We start from the raw sequence: 14,308 nt of genomic DNA, 5'->3' as shown, positions 1-14,308 counted from the left end.
ACAGCTCTACCCGCCAGGGGTTGGGTCAGGGACTGGTACTGTAGATGGGGTGAGGACACGGCGGTGGTTCTGACCCTGACAAGCCTGGCCAACCAGCCAGCAACATGAACTTGGAGCCCCCTTGACAGAGACCTTGACTGGTAGTAGGAGGGTCCACATGTGTCTATACACACGTACACACACAGGTCTGTGCACTCAGGTGTGCCCATGTTCACCAGCACAGATTCTAACGTACACACACACACACACACACACACACACACGTTCATCCATCAAACCTGCCCTGTCCACTTTAATAGGTGCCGCTAAGGAAGCAGCGCGGCATTGCAGAAGGACCACCGGGCCAGGAACCTGACTCTGCCTCTAACCAGCTGCGTGACTTTGGGCGGGTTGTTAACCACTCGTGGTCTGAATGGCCTCATCTGCAAAAACAGGGAGATGTCAGGCCTCACCAACTCTAGCTTTCTGGCTTTCTTTTCCTATGAATTTATGACCATGAGCCCTGGTTCCTGTGCTTAAGCGGCTCACAGACTAGCAGAAAGAAATGAGACCACCCCTAAAACAGATGCACGTTCTACAGGAAAAGAGACTGGGGGAGGGGTTAGGGCCTAATGGAAAGGAGCCTGGCTCAGCCACGACCTCGGAGAATCAGAGAAACGAAGAAGGAGGAGGGGGATTTCAGGTGAGGGAGCCAAAGCCTTCCTCCCCTTTTACAACCTCAGCACCAGCTCTGACATCAAACATCTCCGAAACCAGCAGGAGGCGAGCGGCCAGCTGGGTCTGTAAATACCTCTGGGGAGTCTGAGCTGCTCTGGGTGGGCCATGCAGGCCTATGAGCATCTCAGACACGCGGGGAGCACATGGCAGGACCCTCGGCATGAGCGTGAGGCAGACCCAGAGCATTAGGCAAGACGGGGGCTACAGGGCTTCCTGCCACCCTTTGGATGTATCAGGTGAAGGAGTTGTGACTGGGGGCTCAGAAGGTACCGTCAAGGTGAAGCTGGCAGACTAGTATGACTAAGTAGAAAACTTTCTCAGCCGTGGGCTCTACCCAAACTCTGACCAGTCTGCCCACACAAAGCCAGAAGCAGACGGATCCTAACCATGACCCTGACCCTGGCTTCAGACTCACCCCTCATCTTCAGATTCACCCCTCATCTTCAGATTCACCCCTCATCACCCCTCATCTCATCAGACAGGCCCCAACCTGGTTTTAGACTGAGCTCTGACCCCGACCCGCCCTGACCCTGGCCCCACCTTGACCTCGAATTTTCACAATGGTGTCCCAGGTAAGTACTGGTCCCAAGAATACCAAGTGCAAGTTTAGTCCATCTGTGCTGCCCTGGAGAGACTCAAGACCACACCGTGCTGGTGTGGGTTGTGCCCAGTGGTTACATCCAGCAGGAGAGGACCCACAAGAGAGAGGGCAGGAGAGGGAGAACTCACCTATTTCTTCGATGGTGTATTCTGTATCCTGAAACACTACACGGTCTGTCCGGTACACGGGGGCCTTGACTCTGCGCTGCTGGCAGAACAGGTGGAGGAGCTGAGAGGGATGGAGCTGATCCCGCCACTGGTTGGGTCCAGAGCTGAGGCCCAAACACAAGACAAAGATGAGACGCTCCAGGACACTAATGGGGGCAGAGGTGTGTGCAGTGACCTATGTACCCACACGCACGGCATCACCCACCCTTCACTTTGACCGTGGGCACCCTGTGTGATTGTTCATCATGACCGGGGAGCCCATTTCACACACAGAGAAACTGAGGCCCAGAGACAAAAGGACTTCTTTACATACACATGGAATTGGAACTGAAATGTTTCCAATGTCCAGCTTTAAAGAATCAGACCCAGACAAGACCCAAGTTGGCAGGAAGTGGGTGGGGCTGGCCACACGTGAGTTCACCTTGGGGCCCAGCGGGGCTGTGTGTCCCATTGTCTGTCTCCCTTCTCCTTCCCCTCTCCAGGCCCTCTACGGTGCCTTAAGGAGAACTTGATTATAGACGTGAGGAAGAGCTGGGTTCTTAGCTTCAGATAAGCACGTTCAAATGCTAATCCCACCACTTACAAGTCCAGGTCTCAGTTTCCATATCTATGGAGTGGGGATAAGACCTGGGCTGACTGAGAGACAGTGTCTATGCTGTGCTAGGCCCAGGCTGGCACACAGTCAGGGCTCGGCCCACCATCAGGGAAGCAGCCAGTGACGTGCACCTACATGCAGTAGGTCTGGGGGAGTCCGCAGCGAGCCCCAAACTTGGACAGCAGCCTGTTCTCCAGGTCGATAACCGTCTCCCCGATCTTTTCGTCCTTGGAGAGGAGGTCGTAGTCATAGAGGGTAACCTTCAGGTCCTTCTCCAGAGGCAGAGTGCAGGTCAGCTCGAACATCCTATTGTGGGGGGGTAGGCAGTTATCATGATGACGCCAGCTCCCAGAGGTCACCAGACACAGCGCAAACTCAAGTGGGTGGCAAGGCTGGAGCAAGAGCTAGAAAGCCACCCCTGGTCTCCTCCTCCTCTCCCAGGACTGGCCTGCAGTCCACCCTCCTCAAGCCTCCTATAGCTCTTACAGCACACCACCCACAGCACTCCCGGTGCTGGGCTTGTCTGAGTGTGTGTGTGTGTGTGTGTGTGTGTGTGTGTGTGTGTGTGTGTGCGGTATTCCCAAATAATCTGAGCTGGGCATATAGCAGATGCCTGCCTGATGGACCACAGAATGGACGAATGAAATGGAGCACAAGGTTAAAAATGAAGTTTCAACCGGGACACATGGAGACAAGAGATGTGAAACTCCAGAGCCAGGTGCCGGAGCTCCAGAAATTTACCAAGGGCATGGCCTGGGATCCACTTTCCGGACTCCTGGGGCTCCACCACTCCTTCTGGAGTGGGATTAAGAGAGGATTTGTGTGGAGGTTTCTTTGAAGAGAGCTCCTACTGTGCTCTGAGACCCCCCGTCACCTCCCACGGAGGTCAAGTGTAGAAGTGCTGTCCCTTCTCCCCTGAAATGAGTTCCCTGCAGGAGGGACACACAAGCCTGGCACCCGAGCTGTGGTGGAGGAAGCACAAGCGGCTTGTAGCAGAGAGGAGGTGGGGGTACGTTTGGGAGGAGCTGAGCTCCCGTCCTGGCTGGGCACGGAACTGCAGCGCTGCCTGCGGAGGAGGGGGCTGCTGCGATGAAGCCTGTCCCACGGGACCTGGGGCTCCAACAGCGAGAGACTGTGGGGCGGCCCATCTGAGAACGGGTTGGGGGGTATGGGAGGGGGACACCCGCTACAGGGACACAGCACCTGCCACATCCCAGGAGCTATGTTAGGAGGGCTCAGGGGGTATCTGAAAAGCCCCCAGGAAAGCAAACATCTGCCGCCCAAAGGGTGCCGGATGGGGCGAAGTCAGCACTTGAGATGGGCCCCTCTTCTCACACAGGCTCCCCAGTCCTGGCCCTGCAAGTATGGCGAAGGACGGCAGGAAGGGGCGGGGGGGGACACTGGGCAAAGACCCTCCTCCCCTCCGCACACACGCCCAAGGTACACACGCTGTGCCCAAGGTGGACGCAGCTGCGAGAGGGAGCGACTGCCCTCCAGCCGTCCGGTGCGCTCCTGATGACACATGAATGCGCGTTCTGGTTACCAACTTGAGACGGTGGGCTGACGGCAAAGTGGACTGTCTAAACCTGAGCGGAAAGTGGCCTGCCTGCCACAGTTTCCACTCAGGGAGTGAGGAAGGTCACCCGCACAGAATAAATGTTTACAGGAAACTGGCAGACAAAATCAAAGTTGTGTCTGATTATGTCCCATGAATTCTGCTGGTCAACACGTGGGTGATAGAAACAAAGAGCTTCTGCTGTGGACTCACAGAGGCTTGATACCCCAAGCAGAGCAGGTGGCCATGATCCGAGGGAGATGGTAAAACAGAGAGGGAGAGGCGTGTTTCTACACTAGCTCCCCTACCCTGCCCTGGGCCCTCAGTGGTCCCATCAGCCTGGGGCCCCATGCTGGCCACTGGGGTTCACCAAACAGGGTTCTTCTCTTCCACCCACCATCCTCCCCACAGCCCTTCCCTCCAGTTCCAGCTTGGCAGTGGCTCATCATTGGCCAGGACTGTTTCCCCTTCAAAAATGGCATTTCCCCTGGTTGATTGGGTCTCTCTGCAGGGCCAGATGACTACAACTAACTCAAGAGACACCGGTTCATGAATCCAGTGTGTCACTTGACAATATCGGTACATGCCTTCTCCTACAGGTGCTAGAGAAATAGCTGGAACCTCCCTCAAGATTCTCCTTTCTCTGCCCTAAATACGCTCGCATCCAGACAGCAAGCAAGTCAGGAAGCCTGGGAACTACTCCCGTGTAATGGGCACTGCTTCTTCCTTCCCTCGTTCTTAGATTTTAGGAAGCATTTTACCCTCTTGAGTCCACATCCTTCCGCTATCTGCCACAGATGAACGTGCAACAGTAAAAGAGAATAACTACTAAATGTAATAGGAATCCTGGATTAGATCCTGAAACAGTAAAGGGGCATTAATGGAAAAATCGGCAAAATCCTAAAAGGGTCTAGAGTTTAGTTAATAGTAATGCGCCCATATCAATTTCTTAATTTTGATACATGTACCATGGTTAGGTAGGAATGTTAATGGCGGAGGAAATTGAGTGATGGATATACGAAAACTGTAGTATCTTTGTAACTTTTCTGTAAATCTAAAATTATTCCAAAGTAAAAGTTGATCTAAAAAAAAAGAAGAATTAGCAAATGCATGTTCTGGGTTTCCATTTAGATTTCTGATCTTCAAAGTAATTGTTTAACTAGGAGCTTCTGCAAGGACTCAAGCCTTTAGCACTTAAGGAAGTGTTAGCTGAGGTTACACCCTTACAGACATGCAAGATTTAGGGAACACAGCTTTGCTCCAGGAGATGGGGACTTCCCAGTGGCTGCCACATCTCTCCCGCTGGGCTGTGGGTTATCCAGACTGGCACCTCCACCCCAAGACCCAAGCCACCCGAACTTACTTTCCAAACACAGGCTCCAGAGTACAGGGGATGTAGCTGTCCTGGTCACTCACCGACTTCTTCCCTATGGAGATCCTGATGTAAGGATCACACTGGAGGGGGAGAAGGAAACACTTCAGCGACATAACCTTCCCAACACGCTTCTGAGGCTCCTTCATTGCTCTGCCCCTCAAAGGGGCAAGGGGGCCTACCATCAAGAAGCTGCCTCCTGCCAGGCCAGCAGCCCCATCCTGCACACCACCCCCGATGTGAGCTTCTAGCCTCGGCTCTGGCAGTGGAAACTGGGCACCTAAATCCCCCATACTCCCAATCCACTGCCCCACTGGGAGAGGGCAGGTGGGGGCCAGGCCCATATCCTCAGAAACATGCCAGCTTGTGTGACATATGTGACTGGGCCAAGCTGGGGTCCTGTCTGTGACCTCTGCTTCAGCAGGTAGAGAGGGAGAGAGACGGCCAGACTTTCAGCCCAATGCAGCCTCCCACAAGCAGCAGCATTCCCTCAACTAGCCTCTGGAGCAGCCAGGGCCAAAGAATGTTTACGGTCAGTCTCGGCACCAGGAAGGCTTGAAGTATATAAACTTGACCACAGCCACGTCTTGGAGGCCATCGGTGGTGCCTGGGCGGGGACTGTTCCATCTCTCCCTGTGATCTCCCAGCAGGGCATGGGCAGCTTTTCTCACCTTGAAAAGCAGGGCAACCAGGGATGGGGACACCTGGCCCCTACCCACTACCTAGGACACAGGCTAGGCCTGCACCTGTCTAAGGAGACAAGAGAAGACCCTAGCCTCGTACCTCTGAACCCCACTGTCCCCCACTCCTGCCTCGCCTCTTCCTCTTACTCTCTCTTCCCAACTTTACTCTGTTCCTCCCCCCCCATCTCCAGGTAGCTCCAGACTCTTGCCCTCCCTCAAGCTCCCCTCCTTCACTCAGGGTCAGGACTAGAGTAGGTCAGTGAGGTACTCGCCTCAGGCACAAAATTTAAGGGAAAGACAAAAAAGCTTAGTAATCAAAATAAACGACATTTTAATGTGATATTTTAAAAATTAAAACCAGCACCAACAGTCCATGATGAAGAAAATATCAAAGTTTTAAACAAAGACAGGATCAGGACTGCTGATTTTTCCTTTTGCCTCAGGCTCCGCCATGGCCAGGCCAGCACAGTTACCCATCATGCTCTACCCCTCCTTCTTCCCTCCCACCTCACCCTTGAAAGTCCCACAAAGTCCTGCCCCAGCCTACACCATCAATGTCCCTTGTCCTTATGCCTTATCCTTGTGCTAAACCTACACTGAGTCTGCTCTCAAACCTTTGCCAAGGTTTCTGACTCCTCCTAAAATATGGTTTTCTTCTCCCTCCCAGCCTATCAAAACTCCATCAATGCTTAAGAATCCTATTCCTTCCAGGAAGTCTTCCCCATTATTCCAAAGTCTTGTATTGACTTTGGCCTTTTCTGACCTGGAACACTTGGCCTCGATAGAACTCCAATGCAGTCCCACCTCAGGTTTGTACATCTTTGTCTGGTGTCCCCACTTACTGTGAACTACCTGGGGCAAAGAGTGTATCCAAATTCTGCAGCCTCTTTGTACCCCAGCCTACCATTTATTCCAGGGGAGGTGAGAGCTCTAGGAATGTTACCTTCCCATTGGGGTCCTTGGGCTGCAGGCCAAACGCTCGGATAATGTAGATGCGGACCAGGCATTCCTGGGGCCCCTGGGAAGCCAGCTGGTGGAACTGTCTTGGGGGAATGGGGATGGCCGGGTCTTCTGGGAGGGGATAAATTTTGAAGAGGCCCTGAACAGAAGGAGGGGTCAACTTTAATTTTCATCCTCAGTGTCACCAATACAATCACCACTATGTCCCTTACTCTCATGTCTGCCAGAGTCATCACCACTGCGATCACTAAGCCCAATGCCATCCCATCACCCCCACCACATTCTGCATCAGCAGCATCACCGTCACCACCATCATCTCCATCACCCACATGGTCACCAACTGCAGCACTGGGGTCATTACTGATGTTACTACAGTACTTCTGCCCCCACCTCCTTCACTCATTGCTACCACTCCAGTCTTGGGCCTCCCTGGGTTAGAGATGTGTCCTCAAGGACTTACCTTAAACTCCCCAATGACAGACGGGTCTTCCATCTCCTCCTGAGTCTTGCCCCGGTAGAGCTTGAAGGTGTTACAAAAGTCAGACAGGCCCTCAAAGTCCTTCACATTCTCCAGTGGTGTGTCATAGACCTGCCACATGGGGCGACAAAAGAGGGGGACAAAGGAAAGACGGAAAGAAGAGGGACAGCAAGGAAAGAGGAAACATGACAGTGTTCAAGTAAAGGAAAGGAGAGAAAGGACAGAGAAGAAAATGAGGGGGAAAAGCCATAAGCAAATTAGAGAACAAAGGTCAAGAAGAAGGCAGGTGGGAGAGGTGGAGGTAAGAGAGGGGGCCGAGAAGGAAGAGAGGCAGAGAAGAAGAGAACAAAGGCAGAGATAAAAAGGATGCAAATCATGGAGATGAGAGAGAGAAACGGGGTGTGGGGGAGAACCAGAGAAGGGAGTAAGAGGGGAAGACATTTGTTCAGCAACGTTGGAAAACAGGGTTTTCTGATTAATCCAATATTCTAAATACCCGAGAGTCATCAGATACACGGGTGGTGCATTTTTTGAGAATAAGATCACAGTCAAACAAATAAATGAAAAGTTAACTGACTTTTTATTTGAAGATCAAGACAGAACTCTAGAAGATTCACAAGTCAGCAAAATACTTACTGTCCAGGATGTCCAAATGGCAGTGGATCAAAATACTGGGCTGAGGATGTCTTTTGAGCACCACTTTAAATTTGTCAACTCAATTTATTTGTCTCTCCTCTCAAACAATGACTTTTACTTGTTAGAGCATTGTTTAGATTTAAATGAAGCAGTAGTCTTCCATTATAGATGATAAAATGTACTTAATTAATAGTGATATTAACCCACTTAATATACATTGCTAAAATTGGTTATAATCTGAAACTGACCGGCAAGACTGTCGGCCCTCCATATCTGCGGATTCCATGTGTTGAATCTGCAAATATGCAACCCGCGGGCACAGAGGGCCTACTGTACTTCAGGTAAGTCCCTTTCTCATTTCGCTAAACATTTTTTCTCATTAGGCCGAGCTCTAGTTCTATCTCTTCCATGAAGCCCAAGTTCTATCTCTTCTAAGAAATAATTAATTACGTGAGTGATATAGGTTCATTATTAAAAACTAGAAAATGTAAGTAGATATAAAGAAAATATTATTATTGCTTTAAATTCTGATTCCAAAAATGACAACTAATTATTTGGTTAACATTTGGTAGTATCATTTTGAATATTTCTTGCCATATTTCTATAGTTGCGTCATTTCAATCAAAAGACCAATTCTTCGAGGTGTCTATACTACTGTTTTCACTTTCTTATTCCTGCTTCTATTTCTATTATTTTCTTCTACTATTTTAAGGATTTTTTTTCTTCTAATTTCTTCAGCTGAAATTTTAATTACTTTGTTCCCTCTTTTCTGATAAGGAAAACACTTATTGCTATGAAATTGCCTCTGCTTACTACTGCCTTAGTATTGCCCCATTTGCTTTCATGTATAATGTGTTCATTTTTCTTTTCTTGGCATTCCATAATTATAGTTTTATTTTTACTTTTTGATCTAAAAGCTATATGTGTAATTAGTTTTCTTTCTTTTTTTTAAACGTAAGTTTTTAAGGCTATAAACTTCCTCTGAATACTGCTTTAACTGTAACCAGTAAGTTCTAAAAGGTAGGGTTTTATCCTTGCTTCCCAGATATTCTGCAATTTCTCTTATATTTTCTCTTTCACCAAGAATTGTTAAAAGAGAGTTGATTTTTTAAAAATTTTCCAGATAGAAGTTTTCTTGTGCTTTTGAGCTTGTTATTAATTTCTAATTTTATGGCATTATATTCAGAAAACATTGTCAGTGTTTCATCACTTTTTGAATGTTATTAAGATTTTCTTTATGCTCTATCACATGGTCGATTTTTGTTTTGGGGGTTTTTTTTTTTTTTTTTTTTTTTTATTTTTTTTAATTTTTTTATTTATTTATTTTTTTAATTTATTTTATTTATTTATTTTTGGCTGCACTGGGTCTTCTATGCTGCGCACGGGCTTTCTCTAGTTGCAGTGAGCGGGGGGGGGCTACTCTTCGTTGAGGTGCGCGGGCTTCTCATTGCTGTGGCTTCTCTCGTTCCCGAGCACAGGCTCTAGGCGCACGGGCTTCAGTAATTGTGGCACGCGGGCTCTAGGCGCGCAGGCTCAGTAGTCGTGGCACACGGGCTTAGTTGCTCCGCGGCATGTGGGATCCTCCCGGACCGGGGCACGAACCCGCGTCCCCTGCATCGGCAGGCGGACTCTCAACCACTGCGCCACCAGGGAAGCCCTGTTTTGGGGTTTTTTAAATTAATTTTTATTGGGGTATAGTTGCTTTACAATGTTGTGTTAGTTTCTGCTGTGCAGCAAAGTGAATCAGTTATACGTATACATATATCCACTCTTTTTTAGTTTTCCTTCCCACTTAGGTCATCACAGAGCACTAAGTAGAGTTCCCTGTGCTATACAGTAGGTTCTCATTAGTTACCTATTTTATACATAGTAGTGTATATATGTCAATTTTGTAAATGTGCCATAGGGGTGTCTCTATTTTCAAGCTACCAGGTTCAATCAGGTTAGTAATTACTTTAGTCTTCTATATCCTCTCATGCTTTTGTCCCCTTGATCTGACATGAACTGAGAAAAGTGAATTAAAATCTCCCCCACAAACCAGTATATTTCTATTTCTTCTTCTATCTCTTGTAATTTCTGTTTTGTAAATATTGAGGTATTATTTGGCACATAGATATTCTCATGACCGTCATAACTAGGAATTGCAGCATTTAGCATTCTAAAGTGCCATTCTTTGTCTCATCTAATTTGGGGGATCTGTGTATGCTCTCATCTAATATTAAGATTGTGACTTCTGTTTTCTTTTCATCTGCATTTGCCTGGCACACATTTTCCCAATCTTTTATATTCAACCTTTATGAAGCGTTTTATTTTAGAGTTAGATTTTGCTTTGAGATCTGATTTAAATTTTGTAATTAATAAATGATTGATATGACATGTATTGATATGACAGATATGTTTGGTCTGGTTTTACATTTGTATTATATTTACATAGTCATGTAATATGTTTATATTATATTTCCTAGTTTCATAGGGTTTTTCTAAAAATCTTTGCATGGTCTGTTTTCTGTATGTGTGTGTGTGTTTTAGTTTTTCTGAGCGCTAAAATGATCTGAGTTTATGCTCTAATATTATTATGTCTTTAGGGGCAGTATTCATGGGTTCCCCACTATAGCAATGATAAAATAATCAAATTTATCTTCCTCCCTCTCCCTCTCCATCACCTAGTTTTAGACAATATTATCTATCTTAATGTTTATGTTTGTGCTGTTGGCTTATAATTTGCTTATATGCCTATTATTTGATTTGCCAATTTTATTATTTATATATTACATATATTAATAGCATAAACATACCTTTTTAACCACTTTAACCACATTTTTAACCACTTTACAGTTCAATGACATTAAGTACAGTCACACTTTTATGCTCCCATCAACACCATTTATCTCCAGAATTTTTTTCATCCTCCCCAGTTGAAACCCCAAACTCACTAAACAATAACTCCCTTTCTCCCGCTGCCCCCAGTGCCTGGCAACCATCATTCCACTTTCTGTCTCTATGAATTTATTACTCTATGTACTGCACATGAGTGGAATCATACAGTATTTGCCCTTTTGCAACTAGCTTATTTCACTTAACATATGTCTTAAAGATTCACCCATGTTGTAGCATGGGTCAGAATTTCCTTCCCTTTTAAGGCTGAATAATATTTCATTGTATGTAATTACCATATTTTGTTTATTCATTCATCAGTCAATGGACATTTAGGTTGTTTCCACATTTCGTGATTTGCCAATTTTAAATAATATCTGTCAATTCTATTTATTCTGTAATATGACTATCAGTGTCCTTACTCTGTATTCCATCCTCTTTCCTCCTTTCCCTAACTTTTGTCAGTTTTATCATTTCTACATTTTCAGTATATATGGTATTTACATTCTGTCCAGTTACCCTAACCCTCCCATTTGTTTCCACCTTAGGCCTAAGGTAAAATATGCTCACAACCAGTCCTTTTGTTATGGTTTTCCCAGTTACATCCAAGTTGAGATGGCTCCTAGATGAGCTCCAATTCATCCCGTAGGAGTCCCTCAAGACAGGCTCCTGGGAGCCATACTACCTGTCTCCTGAATGTGAATACCTGTGTGTCTGTAGCCTTTATGCTTGAAGGGCAGCTTGGCCGAACGTCAAATCCTTGGGTCACCCTTTCTTTCCCTGATGATCTTACACATGGTGCTTTATCATCTTTGGGCGTTAAATGTTGTAGAGAAAGTGAAGTCACTTTGATTTCTTTCCTTTTTTAAATTATTTAAATTTTTGTGGGGGGAGAATGTATGACTACTCAGAGAATTTTTTCTTTATCTCTAATGTCCAATAACTACACTAGAATATGTCCCTGGGTTGACCAATCTGGGTCAATTTTTCCTGACACACAGCAGACCTTCTAATATGCATACTCAAGTATTCTTTCATTTCAGTGAAGTTTTATTAAACTATCAGCTGTTTGTTTTAGTTCCTTGTTTTGGTTGTCCTCCTTGCGGACTCCAATTATGCAAATGTTGGATCTCCTTTCCCTGACTACTATGTTTGTCACTTTCTCTTTATTCTTTTATAACTCTTTCTTTATTTCCATTTCATTCTGTCCTCTATGCCCCTTTCTGTGTTTTCCAATGTGGCCATTCTGTCCTGTGCTCCTTCCAATTTCATGTTTTCTTCTCCTTCTTTCCTGAAGCTTACTAGCTCATATTTCACATCTTCTCATCTCACCAGCCCTTCGTTCTTTTATTTCTGCTTGCATTCTGACCACCCTATTTCTAAAAAGTTAACAGCAAAATCTTTCATCTCATCTGTTCCTTGGAGAAATTTTTCTGGTGGGTATATATCCTCTTCCTTTGGTTAAGTTTTGTTATATATTTTCTCTTCTTTTTTTCATAGTATTTTAAAATTAATACTGTGCTAATTATTTTTGTTATTACTTGTCACTAAATGTGTTAGATTTTCCTAGACCAGTTATTTCCTTTGTTCCCATAACAGAGGCAGGCTGTTCCCTACAAATATGGTTCATCTGTGTGATTCTTGTGTAGCTCCACCTTCTCTGTTTTCTCTGAACCAAATCAGGTCTAAGAAGCTGTTGTCACCAGACTGAACCTGTCTCCAAAGTTCCCATGTCCATTGTTGTGAACAAAGGATATATTTTTATATTTTACAGTGAAACTTCAATTTTGGGAATTATATTTTTAACTATCTGTTATGAAAATTTTCAAGCACACACAAAAGTAAAGAGAATAGATAATAACTCCCCATGAATCCATAGCCTGTCTTAAATAATTATCAACATTCTTTTATTAGGAAGTATGGGGTTTTCTGAGATCAGCTACCACTATGACCTTTCATCATTTTCATGCATCTTCTCTTCATTTACTGCCAAGTGGCTTCTACCCAATCTCAGTTGCCTTTGGACAGCCTTTACATGTATTTTGGAGTCTGCGGGTTTTATTTGTTTCCAACTTTTACTGAAAATGAAGTTTGTGGGTTTGAATGATTTCCAAAGAGAAAAAGTGAAAAATGCTGACTTATGCAGCCATGTTCATACTGGAAGTCCCAATAAAATACTTTTTAAATTTCCAAGTGGTTGGTCTTTTTGTTTAAACTTTTGTTATTAATTTCTCATTTAATTGCATTTAAATCTGTCTTGTATGATTTCTGCTTTTGGTAACCTATTACTAACCTAATATGTGATCAAATTTTGTAAGTGTTCTCTGAGCATTAGGAAAAATGCATTTTCCATTTTTAAATTATTTTTATTCTCTATTTTAAAGCTACTCTTGATGTAGCTTAGAAAATATTTACCTTGTTATTCAGATCTTTCATTTCCTTATTTATTGGTTGCCTGTTTCATCTGTCTAGGAAGGAGGTACATTAAAATCACCACTGCAATTTTAATTTCTGTAATTTCATGCCTTTATTTGTGTGAGGTAGTACTTTATATATTCTTATCCATTTTTGCTTTAAGGATTTCTAAGCTTTATTGTTCCAAACATTAATGTTTGAGAGTTTTTGCACTGAGATGCATATCTTTTATTTATACAAAACACTCCATTTTGTTTCCTTTGCTTTTTACTTTAGTTTCTATCTGTTTCTCTTTTGTTCGCACTTACTTTATTTTGTTTGCCAAAATATTTACTATTTTAGCCATTCTAAGTTGTATTGTCTTAGATGTGTCCTTTAAAGACATTATAATGAATTTTGACTTTTGATGAAGTCTGAGTCCTTATCACTTAGTAAAAGACTGTAACCCAGTTTTATTTATTAGGAAAATTAATATTCTTTTTCTATTGTGTTTTTCTATGATTTCTGCTTTTCTATGCTTTCTTGCTGTATCTTTGTTTTCTATCTTTCACTATTGTGACTATGAGTTGTCTTTTTTTCCCTATGATAGCAATTTCCAAAATATGGGTTTTTTCCCCCCACCCGTTGTGTACTCCATTCTCTCCATAATACTACAAGCTATTTTTCAAAGACCCATGTTGGTGGTGGTGGTTACTGATCCCTAAAGAACCAGCATTTCTTCCAGATCTGTTTTTCCCCCCAGAAACAGGTTGAATGCGTTTTGTTTTTAGACAGCCCATTTTCACTTGGAAACTGTCACAGATCTCAGAGAGGTCAAGCCGGTGGGCTGGGTGCCAGTTCAGCATCCGGCATCTGAGGGAGTGGCAAGGGTGCCAGGGCCATGGGCCACCCTGGCAGGAGTCCTCATTCTTACTTGGCTTTTCTCATTTTTTGGCAAGGCCACAGTACCACATGCCAGACTTAATGTGTCGGACCTTCTTCCTGGTACGCAAATAGTTCTGTCTCTTTGCCCAGCCTCACACACCCACCTACCAAGTCAACAAAGAACTTGCTGCCTGGGGAGGCCTAAGCCTTCTGACTGCTGCTGCCTGAGGCCTCATCTCTGCCCCTCCAGGTCTCCAGGTACAATGACATGGGGGCGTCCAACGCACCAGAGGCAGCTCTGGCCACCTTGTGAGATCACTTTCCATACTGGTCACACACCACTCCAAAAAGCCTCAAGCCCCCTTCATCTAGTCTCTGTCAGGGAGCTCCT

General features: G+C 45.0%; 1 protein-coding gene across 26 annotated transcripts in view; it reads right to left on the bottom strand.

Annotated features, from left to right (window-relative positions):
- The window catches only part of DYSF (dysferlin), a 223,366-nt gene that overhangs the window by 24,279 nt on the left and 184,779 nt on the right, over nt 1-14,308 (bottom strand). For all 26 annotated transcript variants that reach the window (XM_032652801.1, XM_032652812.1, XM_032652808.1 and 23 more), the window contains 5 exons: nt 7,111-7,239; nt 6,634-6,789; nt 4,999-5,090; nt 2,216-2,386; nt 1,447-1,589 (listed from right to left, as the gene is read on the bottom strand). In XM_032652801.1, coding sequence (XP_032508692.1) covers nt 1,447-1,589; nt 2,216-2,386; nt 4,999-5,090; nt 6,634-6,789; nt 7,111-7,239 — 691 coding nt within the window. The remainder of the gene's footprint in view (nt 1-1,446; nt 1,590-2,215; nt 2,387-4,998; nt 5,091-6,633; nt 6,790-7,110; nt 7,240-14,308) is intronic.

Source organism: Phocoena sinus, chromosome 13 (assembly GCF_008692025.1).
Source record: "Phocoena sinus isolate mPhoSin1 chromosome 13, mPhoSin1.pri, whole genome shotgun sequence".
NCBI lineage: Eukaryota > Metazoa > Chordata > Mammalia > Artiodactyla > Phocoenidae > Phocoena > Phocoena sinus.
This window is presented reverse-complemented; position numbering and strand designations above follow the sequence as displayed.